This window comes from Apus apus, chromosome 1, assembly GCF_020740795.1.
Source record: "Apus apus isolate bApuApu2 chromosome 1, bApuApu2.pri.cur, whole genome shotgun sequence".
Classification (NCBI taxonomy): domain Eukaryota; kingdom Metazoa; phylum Chordata; class Aves; order Apodiformes; family Apodidae; genus Apus; species Apus apus.
Window position 1 is genome coordinate 145323442 of NC_067282.1, and position 26797 is coordinate 145350238.

Below are 26797 nucleotides of genomic sequence, written 5' to 3' on the forward strand. Positions count from 1 at the left end.
TGCTGATTTTTCAGGATATATCACATGTCCTCATCAGTACCTCTGCTATTTCACACTTTATTCCCTGCAGTAACCCGAGATGAGTATCATCCGGTCTAGGTGATCTGCCACCCCTCCAGTTCTCCAGTTGCTTTTTGTAAACTAGGCACCTGCAGATCAAAACCTAGAGTATTAGCAGTAAGTAATGTGGAGGAATACTTTCTTCCTGATGTAAAGACTGAGTTTGCTTGCAACAAATATTTGAATGAGGTTAAAAACTTGATTTTAAATTTAATCATACTGGAAAAGCAGATTGCTTTAAGATCACCATAAATGCACACAAATCAGAGCTTGCCATCCTGAATCTGACTGTACATTGCTGCTGTCTGAAAATTTTGAAATATGAAAATACAATTAAGCTATACTCATAGATAAAAGATTCCCATCAGACTTCCAGCTTCCTCATTGGTATTTCGCAGCACTTCTTCCCCTAATTTAAAAATCAAAGCCCAACCAAAACAAAACCAACCAAACAAAAAACCCAAACCAGTAGCACAAATCTAGTTTTTAGGCAACTGAGAACTGACACAATAGTTTCCAGAGTAGAGCAATTGTTATGGTCACCTTTAAGGAGCTACAGCAAATTAGACTTTCAGTTACGGACCTAAAAATTTATTACTCTTCTTTGTTCAGATGAGACTGAACTTGTTAAAAACATTCAGCCTAAAAACAATTCATAAAATGTCACCTATACTTAACATATAAATGCATTTTACAGATGAGGAAACAAGAAAAAGTACAATGTATCCACTGTCTTCAAAATAAAGGGAGTGAAAATGTCACTTCCTATTACTTAAATTTCCAAAGCTAATTTGAAGTAAAAAGTTTAGCAAATAAGCAGACTTGAAAGCAACCATTTGCAACATTTACTATGTACAGACTCTGCAAATTAGCTTCTTGGTCTCAACATGGCTATCTCACATATTTTTTTTTTTTTAAAGGCAATATACTCAATTTTAAACTTTATGCACATTCAGAAGTTACATTATTGCACTAATAAAGTAAAGAGCAGCAGTGAAGAATTTATCTCCACAGAGAATAGCACACCTAGCTGTAGTCATCCAACCAGGTGATACAGGTAACACAGCCAGAATTATTCCAAACCATGAGACCCAGGAGCAGGTTCAGCATCCCCTCTTGTGCCTTTACTCCTAGTGTTGCAAGGAGAGAGGGAATCTCAGCTCTTTTTGTTTGTGCTTCTGTTTTTTCTTAGGGTTTCAGCTTATCAATAGTGCTGGATAAGCTTGACTGCTGTCAAGTGACTAAAGAGCCTTTCAAAAGCATGCACTCAGACAACATTGCTCTGCCTACATGCATGAAATCTTTCTTGAAATTGAACACTGAAATTCAATTTGGTTCAAACACTCATGCTTTTCCAGGAGATAATTTGGAATTTTCCAAGCTTTCAACTGCAAGATCAGTCTGCAACTCCCATGAGGATCAGCTTTCCTCCTGGGCTCTTTGTTGCTTGGCTAGAGGCACAAAGGGAATACCTGTGCTCAAGGGAATGCCTCATCCTTTCCTGTGTAGGTCTGTCAAAGCCTCAAGAGAAAACTGTCAAAGGTCTACCATTATGAGACACAGTCCCCATGCTGAGACAGAACAGGAGAGAGAGAGAAACAGAGAGATAAAACCAGGAAACAACAAATCACTAAACTTTCTGGTACTGAAGCAAGTGCTTTCTAATTCCCTAGAGATGTTTTGGCAGTGAAAGGAGTTTTGTTTTTGTCTTAGATGACCAACGTATCAGTATTAATTAGTAAGCATTAGAAGATATTTTCTATGGGAAAGCAAACATACTAGGAAATGTAGTACTTTCTAAATAGTATTAATTCAAAATGAGGCACAATTCTTACACACGTAATACTTATTATCATTTTTTCCATTATCTTGTAGATACATACTTTGCTGAAAAATTACTGAGTATTCAAACAAAAAATGTGACTTCAGGAGTCCAGTTCCTCCATGGGCACACGGCTATTTTCCCTGTAGAGGCAAGTGCAAAATGTGAAGGACAAATTTCTCTAAATGAAACCAAAGTATCACACAGTTCTGCCACTTCAACTATTACTTTGTTCTGGACAACCCATTTTCAAAAATAACCTGAAGCTTCTAAGTATCTTGTTGTGAACAGGATATGATCCTACAGAGGAGCTGAGACCAGGGTTGGAAGATAGGTTTTTTAATAAACTGTCTGAAATGTTCTGTGTTTGTCAGATCAATCTTAAACTGCTAGTTGAGAATGGAGATATTCCCCTGCCTCCTGAAGAAGTGAGAAATGAAAGTAATTATCTGTGGTGGGAAAGGGTGAGAAGTTTTCAGGTTTCATCATTATGTGTCAATATGGTATTAATATAAACGTCTCTGAGTACCTCCACAAGTAATCTCAAAGAGTCAAAAAGTCATTTTTCTGTTACAAGAAGAGTAAAACACACTTAGTGAAGATTGCTGATTAACTAGTTTTTATATAGAAGCCTATCTCTAATTAACATGATGAAGTGCCTTTGCTTTCCTAATTAATGAGCATTATTCAGTATGCAACTCATATATATTTTATTTATTTATTTATTTATTTGCTTTAAGTGTGATTGATGAAACCACGAATGACTGAACAGAGGGATTCCTCTGGTCCATACTCAGTATGATGCAGAAACTCCTATGAAGGTCAGATGGGCAAATAACTTCCAGCCATTAGTCTGTGCTTGCAGAAGGCACGAGAGTGTCTACAAATGCAGATGGAGAGAGAAGAAAAAAAAAAAAAATACAACCACAAAGTAAAGCAGAACATCACAGGAACCAGTGAGAGCTATAACTGAGTCTGATGTAAAGCCCTCTGCAGATGATGGCAGTCTACTGAGATTCATCAGGGAGCTTTGGGTTAAACCCTCTGCATTACATAGCAGAACTCTGCTTGGCTTTAGAGCCAAGCACACAACTTGAATGCCTGCTCCTTTGTTTGACAGAGGCAGGGATGTCTTTCCAAAGACTGTTAACTTTTGAAGGGAGCCCTACTTCTTACGTCCAAGCCAGGGAGAAAACTCAATTTTTGCAATGGAGACCCTTTCAAATGGGGGGCAAAAGGTTATCTGTGGGCACCCAGCAAGAAGAAATCCCAACCCTCAGGTGTGACAGCTGCCCAGCAGTACAGAGAGCTACAGTTTCCTAGAAGCCAATTCAAACATTCATAACCAAAGTCCAGAAAAAATGGGTTAATTAATGATTACAAGTAAAGCAACTGGCATTTCTGAACGCATACTGTGCCATCCTTCCAGCCTTCCCAAAGCCCCTCTTCTCTCCCCAGTCTCAATTCTCACACTGTTTTCCACAACACAGTGTGTGCACAGTACCGAATGCCACAAGCACCCATGAGCCAGTACAATCAGTGAATTACATTGAATACAGTGCATTTAAAACATCAGCAATCACAGCATCACACCCCATAACTGTGAGTCTTCATGTATTATCAGAGGAAGGAGATACAGAGAGCTTGAAACAACATTCAGTGCTTGCAGATGGCAGTCAAACAAGACTGGCCATTATGTCACTGAAAAGCTTAAAATTCAACAGTTGCTGCAAGGTCCCACTTACCAGCTATCCAAGGAGCCTGGCACAGACATTTTACACCTGTTCCATTTCCTGCTGCTTTTGCAAAAGAAATCCATGCATCCCACACTCATAACCTCCAGGAAAAGTAAAAAATAGGAAAAGTCCAGCACACCTCAGAGAGCCAGGCTAGGTACAAAAACAGAGAGGTGTTCAATTTTCAAGGAAATCTCCAGTTTTAAGTCATAAGCCCCTTCCCCTGCCTCCCACCACAGTATGCCAAACTGAATCAGGGAAATATAAAGCAGGAAGAAGAAAAGAAGTATCAAAGGCCAATTCCTGTAAGAGAAATGTTGCTTGTAAGCTGGTCAGTACGAGTCTTCTGAAATGATGTATGGCTCCGTGGGGAGTGTGTATGTGCACACACATGCACACAGACGTCAGACCCTTCCTTGGAAGTGGATTAGGTGGCAGATGGTGTCAGAACCTGAGCTGCTGTCAAGAGCAGAGTTCATGCTGTCCTGCACCCCTGTGCTTAGAGAAAAATGCAGCAAAGACAAGGCATCAGGGGAAAAAAAAAAAAAAAAAAAAGACTGATAAATAGGTGACAATCAGCTTTGTCATTCGCAATGGAGTGGAATGACACCCTTTTGTTTGCTCCCTCCCCTTCATTCCTCCTGGAGTCCTTAAGTGAAAAATCCTCTCTGAAATGGAGATGAAAGAGGAAACATACATAGATGTGCAATCTCCAAGCACAAGAAAAAACAGAAGCTCAGTTTTTCACAGGGAAACTAGAACCTGCTATTACCAACCCAAATACCAGAACCTGAGACAGAGAGGGGGGAAGAGAACATCCAGCTTAAGGTCTATTAAAAGCAGAGGAAAGACAGAAAGAAAGACAGAAAGAAAGACAGAAAGAAAGACAGAAAGAAAGACAGAAAGAAAGACAGAAAGACAGAAAGACAGAAAGACAGACAGAAAGACAGAAAGAAGAAAGAAAGAAAGAAGAAAGAAAGAAGAAAGAAAGAAGAAAGAAAGAAGAAAGAAAGAAGAAAGAAAGAAGAAAGAAAGAAGAAAGAAAGAAGAAAGAAAGAAGAAAGAAAGAAGAAAGAAAGAAGAAAGGAAGAAAGGAAGAAAGGAAGAAAGGAAGAAAGGAAGAAAGGAAGAAAGAAAGGAAGAAAGAAAGGAAGAAAGAAAGGAAGAAAGAAAGAAAGAGAAGAAAGAAAGAAAGAAAGAAAGAAAGAAAGAAAGAAAGAAAGAAAGAAAGAAAGAAAGAAAGAAAGAAAGAAAGAAAGAAAGAAAGAAAGAAAGAAAGAAAGAAAGAAAGAAAGAAAGAAAGAAAGAAAGAAAGAAAGAAAGAAAGAAAGAAAGAAAGAAAGAAAGAAATAAAGAAAGAAAGAAAGAAAGAAAGAAAGAAAGAAAGAAAGAAAGAAAGAAAGAAAGAAAGAAAGAAAGAAAGAAAGAAAGAAAGAAAGAAAGAAAGAAAGAAAGAAAGAAGAAAGAAGAAAGAAAGAAAGAAAGAAAGAAAGAAAGAAAGAAAGAAAGAAAGAAAGAAAGAAAGAAAGAAAGAAAGAAAGAAAGAAAGAAAGAAAGAAAGAAAGAAAGAAAGAAAGAAAGAAAGAAAGAAAGAAAGAAAGAAAGAAAGAAAGAAAGAAAGAAAGAAAGAAAGAAAGAAAGAAAGAAAGATTAAAAACCCACTGTGTTTGATTGCCAACACAATGAAAATAAATGAGAGAAATAACATTTGGGAGGACACATCAGCTGAAAGCAGTCACAATGACTTTGTGCAAGCACCCCTGTTAATAATAATTATTACAGATAATAAGGGTTTTCAGGCTGAGCAAAAGGATCTTTTTCAGTTCTAAAAACCTCATGTCTCCCTGTCCTGTCACCTACCTCCCCTTTTTCTTGCTCCCCTGAGCACCTGCTTTACATAGCTTTACTCGTATTATCATTAGCTTCATGGATAATTGATAGCTGAGCTGGTCCAGCTGATGCTAAAAATAGAACGACAAGGTGGTTAGACACAGGACTACTATAAATAGACACAGAACATGGGCAGTATTTGCCAACATCTGATGACGCCTTCCCTCCTGGGTCCTAAAGTTAGCTAGTTTCTGAAAGTCAGGGGAGAAAAAGGAGAGCAAGGTAAAATGCTTTATATTAATTTTGCAGAGATTGAAGGGATAAAGACAAGAGTGGGACTTTATATTTTTATGACATGCTAAAAATACCCACTTTATAAAACCTGCAGCATAGTTTGCAAAGCACTGTTTAAAAGCCTTTACTCTTTTTTTAGCATTAACTGTGGAATCCAAACAATTGCTGGTGCTGGGGTCTTTGCCAATATGGATGAGAAGGATCATGAGAAGATCTCTTTGCTGGGCACAGCTTGTGGGAGCTAGACAGAGAATAAAGCAAAACTCACAATAGTGCTAGGGCCCAAGGTGTCTCTGCAAAGCAGAAGTGCTCATCCTAGGGAGCTCAGAGGGAGAAGGCTGTCAGTCAGTGAGTGCAGGGGAGTATCAGCTGCCACTGCACAGCTGGCAGAAGACACAGGGTGCCTCAGGTACTGAGTCAACAGCAAAACCTACAGGCTCATCCCCGGTTGGCTCTGGGCACTTCTGGGGCAACCTGACCTGTCTTTCATTGGATATGCCAGAGACTTCCACCTGGAAAATCCTTAGTCTTGCTTGACTCAGACACCAAAGTGTGGGGGAGGTACACTATTACACCATGCAGTTTCCTTTTGCCTACACCTTCTTGCTGATGACCCTTCCCACCACTCCTTCCAGTCCTGCAGCACAGAAATTGCTTTGCCAGATTCTCCCAGACTCTCTGGCATGCTCACCCCACTGCACAGCTCACCTCACCTCTCCTCTCCACTCACTCTGCACAGCATACAAAGAACAACCTGTCATTCAGGAGCCAGGTGGCATTTTTTTGCTTTTCATCAGGGGAGAAGTGCTGTCAGAAAGGATCCCTAGAGCATCTGTACTTCTGGCTGTGGAATTCAAGCAAAACCACATGCCACACTCAGCACATATTGTCTTCCTTTTACAAAATGCTACCCCAATGTGGTGTAGGCTCCAGAATTACTTGCTCCCAGATTAGGGCAACAGTTACCTCTTTTTGTCTTAGTCATTGTGTCCAGTTGTGCTTTGCAAAACATAGTGATTTTTAATTATTTTTTTTTCTAATGTAAAATGCTTTTTCTGGAAATTCTTAGCGCCTTCCCCTCTATACACATTAACAGAGGCTGTTTCTGTTTACCAGGTCTCACTCACCAACAGCCAACCAAGCTTCACCAGTACAAATAAAGCAAGCTGCTGCTTAAAATTCATCCTGCCCGAGGAAAGAAGCTGCAGCTAAGTATTTGCCCCAGCACATGCTGAGGCTTCAAAGCTGGTTTTGTGTTCACAGTAGCTGCCTCCCTCTTCAGAGCTGATGAACTTCCACATGCGTTCAGGTCTTTCTCATTATCTTTCTTGGTGGTAATCTCAGTCTGAAAGCCATTTCAGACTGCAGGAGCAGAGCCGTGTTAGATAAACAGCAGTTTGTCCTAATTCTCAATTGAATATTGAGGTAGAGAAAATCTGGCACTTCCAATAGCAGAAACTGTTTATCTGTCACAGTTTAGCACAGCACAGTTGCCATTACACACAGACAGTTCCCAGTCATGACAAAAGCAGTATCTTGGGCCACAGGAAAGGGGAAAAAGAAGAGAACCTAAGCCAAGCCTTTGCGCACCTCTGTAAGGCAGCAGGCACATAGGAGGAATGGTGGTGCAAAGCCACAAGAGTTTGAGGAGTGGGAGGAGGACTTTTTCTTTAAAAAGCTCTACAGATCTGCATAAGGTGGAGGTTTCATCTCAAGAAATTTGTAGCTCAAAGCTACCAAGAAAAGCTGCAACAGGAGCAGAAGAAAAACCCTTTCTTTTATAAAATTTCTTACCCAGCCAGTGCTGGAGGGCAAGGACACTATGGGAGAAACAAAGGAAAGAGTTATTCAGTTTTTCCTCTCACTTAAAAATTTAATTCCCAAAACAAACAAGAGAATTTCCCAAAACATAACTGCTGGTTCAAAATACACCAGTAGCATTCACAGTTAAGACAACAGAGGTTTTACATGCAGCTGCACTAATACCAGTTGGGGACAGGTAAAACCCATTTGGAGATTAAAAGAAGCAGGTTCCATTCACAGTAGCAGAGAGCCAGGGATCAGGTGGAGAACGGTTGACCTTCCCTTCCACAAAAAGAGTGGGAGGCAGTTTAGCAGGGATCAGTGCTAGGAGTCTCAATAGATTATGCTATTATTTTGAGAGAGAACAAATCAACCTTCTTTATAACTCTTGACTTACTTTAATAGTTTTAATGGATGTCATAGGCTGGAAATACTGTCTTTCTTACATTCCTTCAATTTCTGTACTGATTGTTCTCCTTACCATGAAAATACATAGTTTGAGACTTGGAGGTGGGGTAGCACTGGTGCTGTTAACAACACAGTCAAAGCCTCACTGCTTGATTGATGTCTTTCTCATAGATCCAAAACTGAAGCAATCACCACTCTGGGATCAGAAATGCCTTTTCCACAAGCCCAGACCAGCAGAAGCCATTGGGATTTCTCTACCTTTCCTTATAGCAGATGGCACTGTGCATTTCCCCAAGATCATCTGGGTATTTTCACCCCCAGATTTCCACTCCTACAGGGTCCCAGGAGACCAGCAATGTCTAACATCTCTTTTGATGTCTCCTTGTGGCACAGATTAGTTTTTCAAGTGTTGTTATAAAAGGTTTAATCTTGCTATAGGGATAAAAGAGTTCCTAACAAGTTTTGATACAACAAAACAGATTTATTTTTCCCTACAAACCCAGACTGTGCAACTATTATATGGTTACCTGCTAACACAGGGACAGAACCCAACACCCAGCACAGTCACATCCGTGCCTTTTTTCCTCCCCACTGTTTTTGGTTTAAAATATCTATTGGTTTTCCTACAATCCTTTCAAAGAATTTAAAGAAGGGTTTTTTTACAGGTACATAAGCAATTATACCTCACAAAAGAAAAAAGGCATTTTTTTCTATAGATTAGCCAAAGGTACAGTTAAGTGACTTCCAGTCATGTTCAGCCCACCACTGAAATTCTCTATTTCAAGTGCAGCTCTAATATAACACATTATTTTACTTCACATAGGGCTGAACACCCAGAAATTATTACTCATGCAGAATCCCAGTGCAGAGTACACACAGGAAACTGGAGTGGAATATTTCCAGATGAAGAGAAAAAGTAATTTCCCAATGAAAGGTTAAGTCTCAGGAGTGATGCACTAAAACCTGCTCCTGATGGTGACAATTGCAGTAGAATACCTTCTGGCTGGACAGGTGAAGGGGTAAGGTGAGAGATCAGGCAGGCTGAAACTAAGCCTGGGAAAGGAAGCTTTGCTTAGAAACGTAATCCTGCCAGTACCAAACTCCACACAAACAGTTCAATCTGTCAGATTCTCTGTCTGCCTTAAGACCCTCAAGGTCTCACCCCATCCACCACTTACTCTGTTGGCTTCATCTTTGACTATAAATAGTGTAAACAGGAAATGTATTATAAAGGGTCTGGTAGGCAGAGGCGTTGAATGGCTGCAACCCCCTGTAGAAGAATTCCTTCATGAATCTTACAAACCAGAGCATGTGTTCAGCCCTTCCTTCTCTGTGACAGAGTTTAGCCACAAGTGAGTGTCTAGGTTAGATATGACAGCTTTCCTTAATATGCTGTTTGCAAGCAGACCAGAACAAGGCACCTGCAGGCTATACTCATTAATTCACTCAGAGCACAAGATGCAGGGTGGTCTGTCAAAAATTGAGGCAGTTCTAGGTACATCACTGTGCAAGAATTATTACGGATTTGCAGGAGAATCCCATACACCCGCATAGATTTTTTGGGGCAGCTCTAGGTAACAGGAATGATTTTTAAGGTCCTTTTCAACCCAAACCATTCTATGATTCCCTATAGCTCTGTCTTGGCTGCCCTGGGGCAGGCAAGAGAAGCAAAAGAGAATGACAACATGCTCCTTCCCAAAACAGTTTGGGCATTGGTCACAGGACACATTTTGAGCTTTGTAGGTCCATGTAATGTATAGTTCAGTCTGTAAGCTACTCTAAATACAGAAATCACATCTGCTTTTTGAAGACAGCATTAGCTCCTACCACCAAATTCAAGTATTTGAAGTCAGGCCTTGGTACACTACCCAGTCCTGTGTACACTAAGGGTATTCTCTGAACAGCAGGAAGGCATTAGAGACTGGAATTAATATGTGCCCTGACCCCCAACTTTCTGTAGCAAATGCACAGGCAGAGGCATTTTTCTTAGCTTGTCATGACAGGCATACGTTGTAGCTGTGGAGATTTCATTACCATCAGGAAAGGCATTTGTGTCCTGGCTGCCTACTTCCATGGAGATGGGGCTTTTTACAGGTTCACAGGGAATATAAAGATAAGCTGCTATGGGAGCTCACCATAATATGCCTATGTGAGGAGCTTGTGATGGCACTATGTCTACAAAATAAGACACTGTCATCCCTGACTTTTGTTTCTTTTTTTTTTTCTTCTTTCTTCTTTTATTTTCCCACATTTTGTTTTCTTTTATAACTCTGTTCTTTTTTTCTGATGTTTTTGATGTCCACAGCTCTTTCCAGTTAGCCTTGGCTCTCCCTGCCCAATCCCTAAAAGCCTTTGCTTCTTCCTCTTCCTTTCTCTGTTCCCACCTTTTGACATCCTGCCTCCGACACACCTCTAATTCAATAGTCTCATTACTTTTAGTTTCTTTGCCTACCTTCCTTCTTCCACCTTCTTCACTAAACCCCCTACCTCCTATCACCTTAAAAATCTCTAGCTTTCTTAGCCAGTTCATTTTCTCCACTAACCATTCCTCCTTTCCCCTTTTATCCCATTCAGTTCCTACTCCTCCATTTCACTCCTACCCACACAGCATGCATTGTGCCTCTCTCTCCCCCTGCCCCAGTTTCAAACCTCCTCATTATATTTCATTTTCCTGAATTCTATTAAGGTCCTTGGATCAGCCTTCTCTAGGCTCAAATGCTCCCTTCATCATGTTACCTCATATTTGCTGTCTCCTACCCTTTTCCCTTCCCTGTTCATTCCCCATCCACCCTCTCCACTTTCAACCACAGTACAGTAAGTCCTCTTATTATCAGCTGTGACCTATCAAAATTTTGGATGTAAGTTCTTCCCACCTGGAATAAAGCCCTTGCATCCTCCTGTGCTATTTACATGTCTAAAAGCTCCACACATGCTTCGGTCCTGCTACATGCAGTCTTCTCCTGTCACTCATCCTCCATGTGCTTTCCTAACCTGGGATGACCTTGGCTAGCCAATGCTCCTGAAACCAGGCATACATTATATCGTGCAATTCAAACACGACAGCTTTTCTGGTGGGACAAGATCACAACTTGCTGATTACTCCACGAATACCAAAATCAGCTAGATTTCAGATTTCACTATCAGATTGACTGACAGACTCCCTCTCACATCCTTGCCAGCATGATCTGGTGTGTGTCTGTGTGCACACCCCATGATGAGCAAGGAACTGCATCTTGTGCCCACTGCTCAGCTGTAACATGAGTTCTAATGGAAACTACACCAATCATCAGATGCTAAAGGACAAATACAATACCTTCTCATCATTACGTATGGGTTTTGATTTTTTCCCGGTAGACAGAAGAGCATGATTATAATGAGTTATTAAAAAAAAAAAAATAATCCCAAAATTGAGATTAACAAACAAAATCCAATTAAGGAAATCACCCGATGAACCTCCCAGGGCTGGCTTGGTCAGGGAGCCATTCAGTAGGACCTCCAATACTGAATCTTAGGGCCATACAAGGATGGTTCTTTTTCATGCTGTGCTAATCTAAACAAGGATATAATTAACCTCTTTAACCTCCTGTTACTCCCAGAATCAAATTACTACATGCTTTGGCATTTTAGCTCCAAAGGAAAAAAATCACAATACCTGATGAGAGATGTTGTTCTCAGCAGGACGGCTGGCATCAAGAAGAGAACAAACACAAGCAACCAGGCTGTTGGAGCTACTACAGCACTGTAGCCAATCAAACTAAATTGACATTTTAAGTCTTCTTCTGAAAGGGCAAGTTTGTACATATGTTTATCCCCTCTGATTTTGAGATGGAATAGTCTGAAGGCTAGAGAACAAAGCTACTCTCCAGGCTTCATCAGATATGGAAGAAGGAGACGTGGGTCCTAGGACCTCCCAAAGTAGGGGTGACAATTAGACATCATATCCACAAGCTTAACCAATGCCCTCTTCACACTTGCCACTCAGCTTCTAATGTCCTTCCATCTCCCCCTCACCATCTGCCATCTTCCACTTCTTCCCTTCAAACTACACAGAGAGGAAACATAACCCAGGACCATCTGTAAAATACTCTGCATCGTGACATTATAGCCTAGCTAAACCACCATGGAGAATTCTTCCACTGCCTTTGGTGGTCGTTACACAAAAATGTTGTTCTTCAGCAAAGAAGTTGCTGCTGCTGACCCTGTGAAGAGGTCTTTTTAATCTAAAATGTTGGGGACTTGTGCTAAACCATTTCATCAGCTCCCCCTCCTCCTCCCCCAAATCCTCGAGGTGCTTCTGCTGGTAGCCAGTTGCCATAACAACCCTAATCTTTATCTTTTTTGCTTGTTAAACAAGCTGGCATCAGCACTCTCCTTTATGGACTGCTCAGTCCCTGTCCTCTCCTTAACCCTGTCTCCCTCAGGGGTTACAAAAAAAAAAAAAAAAAAAAAAGAGAGAGAGAGAAGAGAGTATTTAACAACCCTCCTTTCTTCTCCTCTCCCCTTATGCACAGCTCCTATGAGCTTCTCAAATCCCAAACTCAGAATTTGGCAGAAGCAACCACCATGATGTGTTCTCTGGATTCGGCAGATAGGAGAGAAAGCAGAGCCAAGACAAAGAGCAACAGGTAGGATAACACAGCTTGAGAGATGAGCACTACAATAACAAAGACAATCCAAATTATTTTAGATGAAAGCTTTCCAACATATCCCATGACACATCCCACGACACATTCCACCTCCTACAGCTCCCAACATCAGCTTTGTCCTACTTCACTACACTTAAACAGTACAATTTTAATGCCATTAGTGAGTGGACAGCCCTGAAAGATGTTTCAGAGCTGAAAGCTGGAAATGGAAAGCAAAGGAAGTTAAACATACAAGACATACCAAGACTATGAGGTGTCTGCAGTGGCCTACAGCTTTTAACATGAAGCAGGTGGACCAGAAACATAGGCCAGAATTACGTACATTACAAGCAAACCTTGTTTCACCTGGTCTTAAGAAAATCCTTAGAAGGCAATAACTCCCGCTCAGAGACACTTCCCCTCTAAATGGATTTAACTGAATGAGAGAAAAAGAACTGAAATGGCAAGGGATGATGGGTGAAAGAATAAAGCAGTCTGGCTTTTTGTGCATATGCAATAGTCTAACCATGCTTTCCACTGTCTCAGCAGGCCTCTACATATACCAAATGCACAGATTCTGAAGCTGTTCTTCCCCTCAAAATGCTTTCTAGTGCAACACATACCATCCAGAGAGAGTGATCCGGTCTCGTTCATTTGCATGGAAGAAAAGACCGAGAAAAATAATAAAGATGAGAAAGAACAGGCAGAAGGGGAAGCTCAAGAGGCTGAATTCCCACTGCACACAACACTGATGCAGGCTAGCAAACCAGGATCCTATTTACCCAAAACTGAAACAACAGGGTAGTCCTTTGCTCACCCCACAACAAAAAAAAATACCTGACAGCACAGGAGAGGCATCAGTTTCAGAATCATTTGGGCATCTTCAGCTGCTGTTCAATGGCATATGAATCATGGTGCTCATGAAAACTTTGCAATCCTCACCCTGCCTCCAGAGGATAACAGCACAATTCTGAAAGCAGCTGGACTGCTGATTTCTAGCTAAATTGAGACTTGGGATGCCTGTGTTAAGCTGAAAGATCCAGCAGCTCTGGCAATTCAGCACCAGAGAAGCAGCTGCAGCTACAGTGTTTCACAATTACTTGCCTTATTGCTGCGCTTTGCACATAGGTCCCCTGCTTGTCCAGCACACATGGATGCTCTTACATTTCTCTTTAGCAGGACTGCAGCTAGACTCCTCCCCCATCCTTTTAGAAATATACCTTTTTTAATTAGGAGCCCTTTAATTAAAGTTCAGAGTTCAGGCATAATGTTAAGTAAAAGTACAGCTAAGGTTCATTCCTACTCTGGATGAAGATGTTGCAAATTCCTACTTTAAATTAATCTGTCCTCTGTCAGAAGTCTCTTTCCCTTGGTAAACATGGTCTTCGTTCTTCAGGAAAGAATTTTTAAATTCAACCTCTTTCCTCTCCCCCTCTACTTTGTTTTTTCCATTTCTCTGTGAGGCCTGCTTTTTTTGAGGAAGTACACAGAGGAATCCCAAATGGCTTTCCTGGCCCTTTTTATGATGTATATCCCAGGCTGACAGAGTGTACAAATCAGCAGTAAAACACTGTGGGGGTTATTTCTTCTGCTTCAATCCCTCTGAACATCCTACCTCCAGTCTTGCTTAGAGATTCATAGCTGAAAAATCTTAAAAAGAAACTCAGTTAAAACAATCAAGCTTCCTCTGAGTTTGTATCTGAACTAGAAAAAGGAGGCCAGAGACTGAGGGCACAATTGTGCAAGGTTTATCCAGTAAGCATTAATCATTTGCAGTTTATTTCAAATTAGACTTCTAGTCACTCAGAAGGTTTGCACGCACTATTTTCACAAACTTTGTGAAGCAAGAACTGTAATGAAGTAAGTGGGCATTGCAAAGAGTTCCAGGGGCTCTTCATGAGAGATTTGCACAGCAGTTGCCATTGCTTTCCCCTCCCTGCTCAGCCCATGCAAAATTGTCACAGGGTCCTCTACAGTTTATGAATCTCTGCTGTACTAGGACTTCTCTGCCACCACCTCCACTCCCTCAATGACTCAGACTTATTACGGTAACTTTTCTTCTTCTAGTTCCTCACCTCCAACACACTCAAAGCATTAAGGCACCCCCCCTGTACATATGTAAAACCCTCCCCCAACCACCCTCTCTCATCCAACTTTCTTCCATAGTTCTTGCACTCCCCCATTCTGGGGTGACAGAGCCAGTCAAAACCCACCCAAATCAGCTCAACCTTTGCTTGGACTCCTGGCTTCTATCAGGCATCTTGTTGTAAGCTGGTGCTTGTAGACACCAGGACAAGCAGGTTTGGGACAGGAGCATAGATCTCTTCTTTCCTCAGCATAGCTTTTGGCAAAGTCAGGGCTGGCCACATACAGAAGACCAGCCATGACCAGGCACATGATGGGAAGAGGGCAAAGGCTGTGCTGCAGCTAGGTGTACATGCTACCTAGGAAGTCTAGGTGTGACTGTGCAGATCTATGGACTGTTTTTAGAACCTACTGGCTCCTTAGCAGGGCAAAGCTTTGACCCATGCAAGATGAAGAAATTGTGTTGTCACCATTTACCCCTGATTTAAGATGTTTCAGGCAACAACAGTTTCTCATCAGGTTTTAGGACCAGCACACACCCTAATTTCCCACCAGACTGTGGATTCTCTGTAGGCAATGGTGCTTGGGTGGGCACCCTAGGTAACAGAAGGCTGAAGCAAGACAAGAAAAGAGTTTTTTCAACCTCTGGGTCCCATTGGCCTGTGCTGGCAATAGAAGGCCCATGAGCCACAAAGAAATACTGGCACTGAAGGGGAAAATGGGCTTTTGCCAAAGCCAGGGATTTGCTCAAATTAAAATCCCTGCTGCTGTACAGAGCTCTGTGTACATGCTTGTACTTGCTTTTGTTCCTGCTTTTCCATGACCAGGAACAGGTGGAGAAGAGGGGGATGTGGGTGAGGAAGAAGGATGGGGTGGGAGCAGATAACATGTTGCTGACATTCAGAGATACACGAGGGAGAGATGTCTGCCTGGATCAAAAAGTGCCTCGGGACCGGGGAGGCAGAGGGCTTGTTGAGCCGTGGGTCACCTAAGAATGAGGACAGACTTCTAATTCTGGTAAAGTCAGGTGGGAGTAGGAAAAAAGGCTAAGGAGAAGGCTGAAGTGGAGGATTGCACAAATCAGATTTAAAGACGGAATCTGCATCCTTTGTACCAAATGTAGCCACTCTTAAAATCATCTTCTGTCACACTTCTGTACTAATTAAGAGACAATGTTAACTTCTGGAGCACAATTCTGTGTATCTTAATTTCATAATCACTGGCAAACCCTCAAGTCAGGCAAACAGCTCCACTTTGTGTACAAAGTGGTTTTGCCATTTCCCTGATCTGTACAGGTGTATTTACATGAACAACTTCTACTCCAACATTAAGGTCTTTCTTAAGTAGAGACATCCAGACCTAACAGATCTGTGATGTGTATAATAAGCAAGTGACCCTGCTATAAAACTAGGAGAGAATTTAAACTGTGGCCATCTCAGGTGAAAGATCCTTCATGAATTGCACTGCAGTCCTTCTAACCACCTTCTCCAGTTGAAAGGGTTTCTGATTTGCCCTGCACTGGTCTGCTTTCTGGAAAACAGGACTCAAATTCATTTTGTTCTACACTCAGAGGCAGACACAAGTATACATCATCTTCTCAGACTCCAAATGTGAGACATAAGCCTCACTCATAAAACACCAATGGGATAAATAGCTAGGGAGGAGACATAGGAGAGAAAGAAAGGCTAACCTCTTCACTTCTTGAGGTTTTTTTGTTGGGTTCCATATTTCACACTCTGGAAAGCTGTTGGATTACTTTGCTCAAAGTGATGTTTAATCATTATAATTATGGGACCTGATAAGTGGACAGAAGAACTTCACATTCACTATTGAGAGAGCAGCTAAGGCATCAGCAGTAACAGAGAGGCAGCAGCTAAGACAGGACACCTCACCTTTGAGGCTGAAAATACCATTCCTGAGAGAGAAGGAGATACCAACATCTGGACATATGCTAACCTAGGCCTCTATCTGTGATTAGCTGCCAATAAGAGCTTCAGCTCCTGTTAATTACGGTGGCATTTCTACAATGATGAGATGCCTTCTCTGTGGAAAAGAGCTCTCATCAGGAAATTGGTGCTATTGCAATTAACATCTTTGAATATCCAAATTTAACATTCTCCTTGAGCTTTCTCCCTTATTTCAGGAAGTTTGTGATCAGTCAAGTCCTGAAATAGAGCTGGAGATGAGAGATTTAGAGTGTGGGGAGGAGTTGTATGTTTGGGGGCAGGAGGGTTAAGTACACAACAGCTACAAAATCAGTTAGTTGATGTCTCTAGCAGCACTTCAGTGTCCCATACCTACATGCTTTACTTCCAAGAAAGCTACTATCATCAACATCACCACTATTTAATGCCAGAATGGGTGACGCATCCATTCCATTGCTTCAGCCCTTTCTTTGGGTTCAGCTATAGAGCAGGATCTGAGACATAAACAGCCAAAAAACACAAACACCACCTCTCGGAACAATCAATACAGAGTACCACACAACACACATTGTGAAAGTTGAAAATAAGTATAAAAGGCACAAGATTAAGGTGCACAGTCTTGAACCACAGCTACAGCTGCTCATATAATTAGATACACCTAATCAAAATTCAGGAAAATATGCTTCAGAATCACAGTCGGGCAGTAGAGCCTGGTTCAGTGACAGCAGGCATCACTGGGAATCTGTCTGTTCTAATAGATACCAAATCAGACATGCTAGGAGCACAAAACTGAATAAATTAGTTCTATAGGCTTTAATACTGAGCCAATATTCTTTTCAATGGGTATGCTGCTGAGACAGATACAGGAAAAGACTTGGATAAAGGCCTGTTCAAAGAAATCTAAGAAGTAGAATAAGAGAAGTGAGAACTAGTGTGCTAATGGGTTAAAAACAAACAAAACCCCACTATACAGCAAAAGGGCTTAATATTTTACAACATAGGGCAGTGGAGGCTTGTGATGTTCAGTGTCTGCCTGTGAGTGGGTCCTCAGGCAGCATCAAACCTTCTGTAGGGCTGCATCTTTCAATGGAGCAGGTGAGAAAAGACTACAAAGTTATCAACTAAACAACATTTATGAAAAACTACACTAAATATTATGAGTTATCAAAGTTAGGAACTAATATTTGGGGTTCCCTTGTCCAAAATTATTCTGTACTTCATACCCTCTGTGCTGTGGCTGTTGTAATCTCATCATCTTGTCTTCCAAAACACTGTGATTTGTCTGCATTCACAGTGAAAAATATCTTGACCATGAGGAGTTACAAACAAAATTGAAAGTTCTGAAACTATTAATTTTGGGGCTCTCAAAATCAGGTAAATTTCAATAAAAAGAGAAGAATAACAGGAAAGCCAGCTCTAGGGAATCCCATATGAATTCCACCCACTGGTGGAAACCAAATGGGCAATAATCATCAGACATGAGTGCTTGATCTATCCACTGGGGTAACAGAAGCGGCAGACACAGAGGAGAGGTTGCTTCAGTGCACCAGCAGTGTGAAAGCAGCTCAGTTTTCCATGTCTGCTGCCAATGGGTCAGCAGCAGAGAGTACCTGCCACGTTCAGAACATCATACCCTCACTACAGGGGGAATGAGAACTGCAGAGATCACAAACATTAAGCCAATCTCATTCTCAGGACAGGTCAAATTAGGGTCCTCTCACCCTTGATAAAACCCCTCTAAAATTTTTGCACTTCCAGGCATAAATTCACAAGAGGTTATTAAAAGCTTAACACTATCTAGAGACTGTGAAGTCCTCCGTCACACCCCAGCACTTCTAGTGTACCGCACCATCCATCTAAAGCCACTTAGTCCTTAGTGACATTTAAAGAGAAATTTCCCCTTTAGTTCTTCACTCAAAAAGCCATGACAGAAACCAACAGGGTGAATCCTTGACCCTTAAACAGCATCTTTGTTTCTCTACTATATAAGTTATGTTATTGTACACATACAGACAACATGCTGACAGACATTACAACAACATGGACCACATAGGTGATCCACATAGATATATACACACATGACAGCTTGGACTACATAGATATATACATGTAAGCATATATAAAAGTTCCCAACCTCCGTGTATTCCAAGGATGCTTGTCTTTCCATCTGTCCCACATCCCTGAGAAATTCTGCCAGCTCCTGCACCTCCTGCCTCGAGCACACAGTGTTTGCTTTCCTTGCCAGCTGCATGAGCTGCTCAGCACAATGGCAAAAAAAGCACTAGGCCCAGGGAGGCTTGAGGAGCACCCTGCAGCTACCCCAGGGCACTAGAGTTGGAAAAAGATGGGAGGGGAGGGTGGAGGAGGGAAAAAGTGCTTCATGAGTTGTCACTGGAACCATTGTCATACCAGTAGGCTCCACTTCCCTTCCCATTTTTTATATTTAGGTAAAAAAAAACCCACAAGTAATTACTTGTGAAAGGAAAAAACCAAAAACACCACCAAAAAAAACTTCCTTGGCTTATTTTTTCCATGGAGTACCTGACAATGTTCAAACCTCAGGACAGCATGTAAAAACAGTAAGCAACATCCATACAATTTCCACATCCTCCTGAAATCTTTCTTTAAATCCAGGGACCATGAGCATCAAGAGCTAGAGTAGGAAATAAAGAATCTCTTGCCTTGCCTCCAACAGATAATAACCACTGTGGCTTTGCTAAAAGCTCTGAGCATTGTAGCCTTTCATAATGAGCAACAAGGTCAGGAAAAGCACATAAGAACACCTTTTTAACACAGTATAATAATAATAACTACCACAGTTTGCTGGTACATCTTTACACAAGTAGGAAGAAGCTACTATATTCATCTTAGAAACATTAGGAGCTTTCCTAACAGCCACACAAAAAGTCAGAGTGCATTCAGGAATAAATGTACTTAATTTACAATGCATAGCAATGGTCCGTCCCGTGCTAATGGCAACTCTTCTGCCTTTTGTCAATTTTTTTCTTTCTAATGGGAATTTGGATGGCTGTTTAGCTGGTTCATTTGCTATTTTGTGTCACACACCAACAGCTCTTCTCTGCTGGTGTTTTCCAGCTTTACAGCTGAGTATTATCCCCTTTGGGCTGATCATCCTTTTTCCAAAAAGGTAATTTCATGAAACACAGGAAGCAGGTATAACAAATATGTAGAGAAAAAGCCTTCCATAGATGCCTGCCAACTCCTTAATTATTGAATCATAGAACGGTTTGGGTTGGAAGGGACCTTGAAGATCATCCAGATCCAACCCCACTGCATTGGCAGGGACACCTTCCACTAGATCAGGCTGCTCAAAGCCCCATCCAACCTGGACTTGAGCACTTCCAGTAAGGAGGCATCCACAGCTTCCCTGGGCAACACGTTCTAGTGTCTCACCACCCCCACAGTGAAAAATTTCTTCCTAATGTCTAACATAAATCTCCCCCTCTTTTAACTTGAAACCATTACCCCTCATCCTACTGCTACACACCTTTATAAAAAGTCCCATCCCAGCTTTCCTGTAGCCCCTTCAGGTACTGCATGACTGCTTAAACCTCTACCCAGAGCCATCCCTTCTCCAGGCTGAACAACCCCAATTCTCTTAAGCCTGTATTCATAGGAGAGGTGCTCCAGCCATCTGATCATCTTCATGGCCCTCTGGACTCACTCCAGCAGGTGAATGTCCTTCTTGTGTTGAGGACTCCAGGACTGGACACAGTACTCCAGATGGGGTTTCACAAGAGTGGAGTAGAGGGGAAGAATCACCTGCCTTGACCTGCTGGCCACACTTATTTTGATGCAGCCCAGGATACAGTTGGCTTTCTGGGCTAAGAGACCTGGGGCTGTTTAGTCTTGAGAAAAGATGACCGAGAGGGTCCTTATTAATGTCTACAAATATCTGAAGGATGGATGTCAAGAATGGGCCAGTCTCTTTTCATTGGTGCCCTGTGGTAGGACGAGGGGAAATGGCACCAAGTTACAGCACAGGAAGTTCCCCCTGAACTGAGGAAAACTTCACTGTGAGAGTGATGAAGCACTGGAACAGGCTGCCCAGGGAGATTCTGGAGTCTCCTCCTCTGGAGACTTTCAAGACCCATCTGGATGCATTCTTGTGTGATCTGTCCTAGGTGTGCCTACTGCAGCAGGGGGATTGGACTTGATGATCTTCAGAGGTCCCTTCCAACCTCTATGATTCTATGATTCTCATCAATCAACACCCTCAAGTCTCTCTCTTCAGGGTTGTTCTCAATCCATTCTCCACCCAGCCTGTAATTGTGGTTGGGATTGTCCCAACCCATGTGCAGGACCTTGTACACTTTCCCTTAACACATGCTAACCTCCTAGCAAAATGGCTCAGCTTCAGCATGCTCACAAAAAGTTCTTCTCCCCACGATGTGGTCACAATGTCACACCTTCTGCAACTCACCCAGGCTTTCCTGCCCAAGGGGCAATACCAAGACCCCATGGTCTGAACTCTGAAGTCCAAATTCAAAGGCCTTTAAGCCAGCTCAGCCTGTAGCAGTTCAGCTTCTTTCCTTCCTTGGACATCCCATCAGTCACATTTTTCTGGCACCTCTGTCTGAGACGTAAATCAAGGAACTCACTGACCTGGACTTAGATCACTGACCTTCACCTTAAGTAACTTCACCTTAAATAACTGCTACTTCTGCTGTAAGTGACCAGTCCAGGACATTGGGCATAACACTTCCAAGGAAGAATCTTCAATTTAGATTGATCTCATCATTACTACTGCTTTTATCACATTTCTGCATGCAGAGAAATAAATCGCCATCTTCTCTCAGATACTCTTTGGAAATATTTCCATTCAGCATTTTTTCCAAACAGCTTCTTTAAAACGTCTTTTTTTAAAACCAAAGCTGACTCACCCTCTAATGCAAGCTGTACTGACTCACATTTAACACTTTGATCTCCATGGCTCATTTTGTTCTGCAACTGGCTTAGCCATACCCTTGTACTACATGTAAGGGGAAGAAAGGAGAAAGCAAAAATGCATTTTAAACATCCTTTCTGCTCCAGGCCATTGAGAAATACTCAAGATAAAACTGCAGAGAAAGGAAAATTGTTTCAGCACCCAGAGACCTATTCCAAATTAGAACAGAAATTAAACTTTTCAGCAAGAGACAGATTCGCACTTTCATGTTCCCAGATTCAGATGAAAAGGGGGCTCTGTACAAGAGATATTTTGCTAGAGGGGTTTCTTTTTCTCATTTAGCTTCATAAAAATCCTCATGATAAAACTGAGCAGTACCGCTTCAAAAATGAAATAACAATCCAGAAATATTTTCCCGTTTACACGTAACTCACAGTGGAATTTATTACTCAATATTGCTAAAGTATCTGAAGAACAGAGGCCTAAAAACTGAGACCCAAATTTAAGTCCAATATAAACAGCTACCCCTTCATCCGTAGGAAGTCCATTGTTCAAACAGCAAGGGCAGCATCAACAATCTCTGGTAGCACCACACAACCCTGACCCAGGGAAGGCTCCTGTAAGGTGAATCCACTTAAACCATCTGCAGGAATTTTACAGAGGAGTCCAAGAAACTGCGGAGCAGATCCCATTCACATGGATAAGAGATTGCTTGCCTTTAGCTTTCTTTGCAAGACTGCCTCACAGTCTGGCCTTCACCTTGGTGTGGAGACTGCAAACAAAACCAAAAACAAGGTCTGTGCCTGCTTGAAAGCAAACTAACATCTCCTACACACAGGCTTCTGGGTAACTGAGAAACAGTAACAGACTTCAGTCCCAACTAAAGTGAACTTGGCAGTGCCAGGTTTACAGTTGGCCGTGTCCTACTTTGAGCTAGGATAGAAACAATTTTCTTTTAGTAATTTTACTTTTCAATTAAGTCTCTTCCAAGTGGCTACACTTGCTGAAATTAACAGTATGTTCTCAGTCAGTGTCTGCTTCCGGGAGCAGAGTGGACTAGGCAGGAAACCAGAATTGAACAAATTAAGTATTCCATCCCTTATGAGTCCAAAGCTGAGGGATCACAAAGGTCAAGTTTTCTTTATCCATGGCTGGCATCCTGGGAAGACTCCATCCATCACCTTTGCTTCTGATTTGTGTGTTCCTGAATCCGTGCATTCCTACATCCAGCTCTCATCTGCTGCTGACTCCAGGAGTCAAGTCCGGGATTTTCCCACAGCCTGCCCTAAAGCCTCGGTGGTGATGTGAACATTGCTGGAGGGGGACAATAGTGGTTCTTTAAATATTTGTATATACTTTGTTTTTCTCACTTTCATCATTATAGTTTCATTAAAGCTGTGTAGTTTAGCTTCCAAGCCATAAGTCTCTCTCTTATTCTTTTTCCTTTCCCTTCCTGGGAAAGGAGAGGGGTTAGTGAAGAGCATCTGTCATCTGTTTAATTGCTGGCCCAGCACTAAACCTTGACAGATTTGATGATCTTAAGGGCCCTGGTAAGGCCACATCTGGAATATTGTGTCCAGTTCTAGGCTCCTCTGTTCAAGAATGACAGGGAACTTCTTGAAACACTCCAGTGCAGAGCCACAAACGTGGTTACAGGAGTGGAACATCTCGCTTAGGAGGTAAGACTAAGGGAGCTGGGTCTCTCTAGCCTGGAGAAGAGACTGAGGGGCAACCTCATTAATGTTTACAAATATGTAAAGGGCGAGTGTCATGAGGATGGAGCCAGGCTCTTCTCAGTGATGTCCAGTGATAGGACAAAGGGCAATGGGTGCAAGCTAAAGTACAGGAGGTTCCACATAAACATGAGGAAAACCCTCACTGTGAGGGTGCCAGAGCACTGAAACGGGCTGCCCAGAGAGGTTATGGAGTCTCCTCCTCTAGAGACATTCAAAACCCACCTGGACATGTTCCTGTGTAACCTGCTCTGGGGATCCTGCTCTGGCAGGGGGGTTGAACTAGATGATTGTTCAAGATCTCTTGTAACTCCTAACATTCTGTGTCTGTTTTCTGTCTAAATGTTCCTGTAATTCTATGAAACAAATTTAAGCTCATGATCTAGAATTTAAGTTGTTTACTAGTTTGGGTTTTCAGGTTTTTTAAACCTCTTCTGGTTAAATGGTGTGAAAAGGAGAGATGAGACTGGGGGACAAGAGGGGAGAGATTTTGAGATAAAAATTGGAAATTGATTTTAAGTGACAGAAGGTGAAACAGGCTTGGCTTTTGGCCACATTATAGAAAACAGGGGGTGACACCTCAAGACATTAATATAAGCACATACAATAAAGCATTTCTCGCTCATTATTCTTACCTAGGTATCAATAGTCAAAAAAATTCCCCTTTCTTCACACACTTCCTCTTTGCTCTGGCAGATGTTAGCACCCAGACCCACTGCACCCACACATTTTTTAGTTCAGTCTGTGTTTAACGTCTCATGAGATCACGAAGACCAGCACTTTCAGTGGACACTTTTGTGAGCCAAGCAGGCAGGATCAGCTTCTAGAAAACCCTCTGCCTGGAGGCAGAAAGTACTGCTGGTGCTCATCCCTGCAGCATCTGATCACTGGACAGGCAAGGTGACTTTGAAACATGTAGTGCTAACCTGCAAACATTTCACACCCCATTGAAAAGGAGTGACAGCCTTATCCTATTCCTCACCCACGGTGGGGGCACATTGTAAGCTCTCATGTCACAAGGGGCATCTTCATCACCAGCCCCAGCAGCAGAGCAAGCACTCAGCAGAGAGCTAGGCTCAGTTTTGCTCTGGTATGAGGTAGCCAAAGGTCCAATTTATCATATGCCTCCACAATTTGTCAGCTGCATGTGATCACTCATGAATAATGTTCTCCTGCCCAGCTGAGGCACACACCCATGCCCTCTCACTGACCGTGTGTTACACGCAGACAGGCACACGTATCCAAGCCACAGCCAAGATATGCTTATCCAGAGCTTCACATGCCCAGCAGTTACAGATAATATATACAAAGTGATACATCTCAGACCAGTCAACCCTCTTTTTATCTCAGGAAGACTATCACACTGCCTCTTTAACATACATGATCAAGAAGAGAGTGCATAAGACACCTGCCAGGTGACAGGATAAGTCCCAGGTGAGAGCTCTGCCACCAGGATAACATACTGTCCATCCCCTTCTGCTCTCACCAGGACACTTTTCCTTCCAGCTGCACACCTTATCTTTGTTGTAACCAAAAAAAGAGGAATACAGTGCAGCCTACTGGAAACGAACAAAGTCCCTCTGATTTCACAGGGGCAAGGTCCCTAAAATGTGTAGGATTTCAGGGAGGGGAAACTACATCTGAGAGAAATCCAGGGCAGAGCTTGCTCCCAGTTGCACTTCTTAAGCTCCCAGACGTCTGCTCACTGTAAGCAGACATAGCTGCAAAGGCAGCACCAGGTCCCTGGCACAAGCCTCAGGGAAGTATGGCACAGAGCTGAGGTGTTCCGAGGCTGACCACAGCCCCACACCCCCATATGAGTAGGGAAGATCTTCCAGGGCTCTGGACTGGGGATGAAAAATAGTTCCTTGGGCACCACAGTTTCCGATTAATTGAAGGTGCGTATCCAACTGTGGGCACACCTCCTCAGTCTGGTGGAGTTTATAAAATTGTTACTGCCCTCCTAGCTGTTCCCCAAGGAATTACTATTGTGATCTGGTGAGAGACTCAATTAGATCTACTTCTGAAGAGAACCACGCAGGTTTAATCAGCAGAGGGTTTTAGTTCCCTTCCAAAGCCCAGGTTTTAGCAGTTCGTGCTGGCACTGGCCACCTTTCCTGCTCTGGGCTTGTCATGCCACCCTGCCCTCCGTTTACTGCTCTTGAAAACACAGAACTCCCCAAGCTGCCTGCACAGATCAGAGCCACAGTGTTCCTACTTTGTAAAATACCTGCCTTAGTGGATAGGACTAGTCCGAGCACCGCTCCTGGCATTTATAAGGTGCTCTTCCCAAAGCACTGCACAACAGTGTGATAGGATCCTTGGCAAGAAGCTTTGCTTGGAGGCACAAGACCAGATTGAAAAAAAAAAAAAAAAGCTGCTTCAGCCAGGAGGAATGAAGGTCAAGGGCTTTGGGAGAGATGAACAGCTGAAAAACTCTACTAGGAAGCCGGCAGTCAGTAAAAAAGAGTATCCAGACCTACCTGCAAATACCTCTTCTATAACATTGGAAAGATCCTCAGCCTGGCTAAAAATTAGAGAAAGTCTTCAGTGTTCCCAAGCAGGTACCCAAAGTGTTATTCACACCCTTAAAAAACTTTCGGAAAATTCTTAGTTTAGCCTTTAGTCCTAAAATTCTTCTGAAGTAAGAGGAGAACAGCTTGCCCTCTGCAGTCCCAGCTGTGCCACAGGGATTAATTTATTTCTATAAAGGGTTTCAAAAACCACTTGAGAAGTCCCCTGAATTGTCATCCTTCCCAGAAAACACTTCAGAGAGAGGCTTGTGCTCAGCACTCTGGGACCAAGAGCAGGGCCAAGGCCACGGAGACCCCACCTCAGCTGCTGTCAGTGCCCCAAGGCAGAGGTGACTCTGGCACAGCATCACAGGGATACCTGGCATATGGGTCACTGTCTGCAAGCCAGCACCCTCTGGCAAGAATTCCTGTGCAGTGTGACAGTGAGTGTGAGAGCAACTACATTCGAATGCTCAGCAGCAATAACCAGATGGTGCTATTCTCACTCCTCTTTGAAAGTCACAGCAAGGACCAACATCATGACAATGAACAAGACAGCTGGATCCCCAAAAAACAACAAGAGCTCTGAGTTTATGCTCCTGTGCAGCAGAAACATGTTCCTCTCCAGCTCATAAAAGAGGCACCAAAAAGAGCAAAGAGGAAGACAAAAAGAGTTAAGCAAATATCACAAGAGCAAGAGACAAAGCAAAAACCCTGACACCCACACAAGCCTTCAGGCCATTTCTTGCCGATATGTCTATACCCAGCACTACCCACTGTTATTTACACTACTTTCTGTCCCCTTTTATGCATTAACAATTCTCATTGATGGCTCTTCTGCTGATCCCTTAGTGCTGGAGTGGTTTGGGTGAGAGCAGTAAACAGCAGCAAAAACAGTCAAGCTGAGCAGGGCCTGTCTGGCTCAGAGGGAACATGCAAGAGCACCCAAGAGGGCAAAGCAGCCAACACAGATATTAATGCTGCAGAAGTAATTTGGCATTTTCCAAAAGTTTGCTTTACAAACTGCATAGAGTCAGCAGCATGAAAAAAAACC

At 42.5% G+C, this 26797-nt stretch overlaps 1 protein-coding gene across 1 annotated transcript in view; it reads right to left on the reverse strand.

The window, feature by feature from the left end:
- DGKI (diacylglycerol kinase iota) overlaps window positions 1–3856 on the reverse strand; it is a 172840-nt gene extending 168984 nt beyond the window's left edge. Inside the window, exon 1 of the mRNA XM_051640929.1 lies at window positions 3628–3856. Within this exon, the coding sequence (XP_051496889.1) occupies window positions 3628–3716 (89 nt within the window). The 5' untranslated portion in view covers window positions 3717–3856. The remainder of the gene's footprint in view (window positions 1–3627) is intronic.
- Between the last annotated feature and the right edge of the window lie 22941 nt (window positions 3857–26797).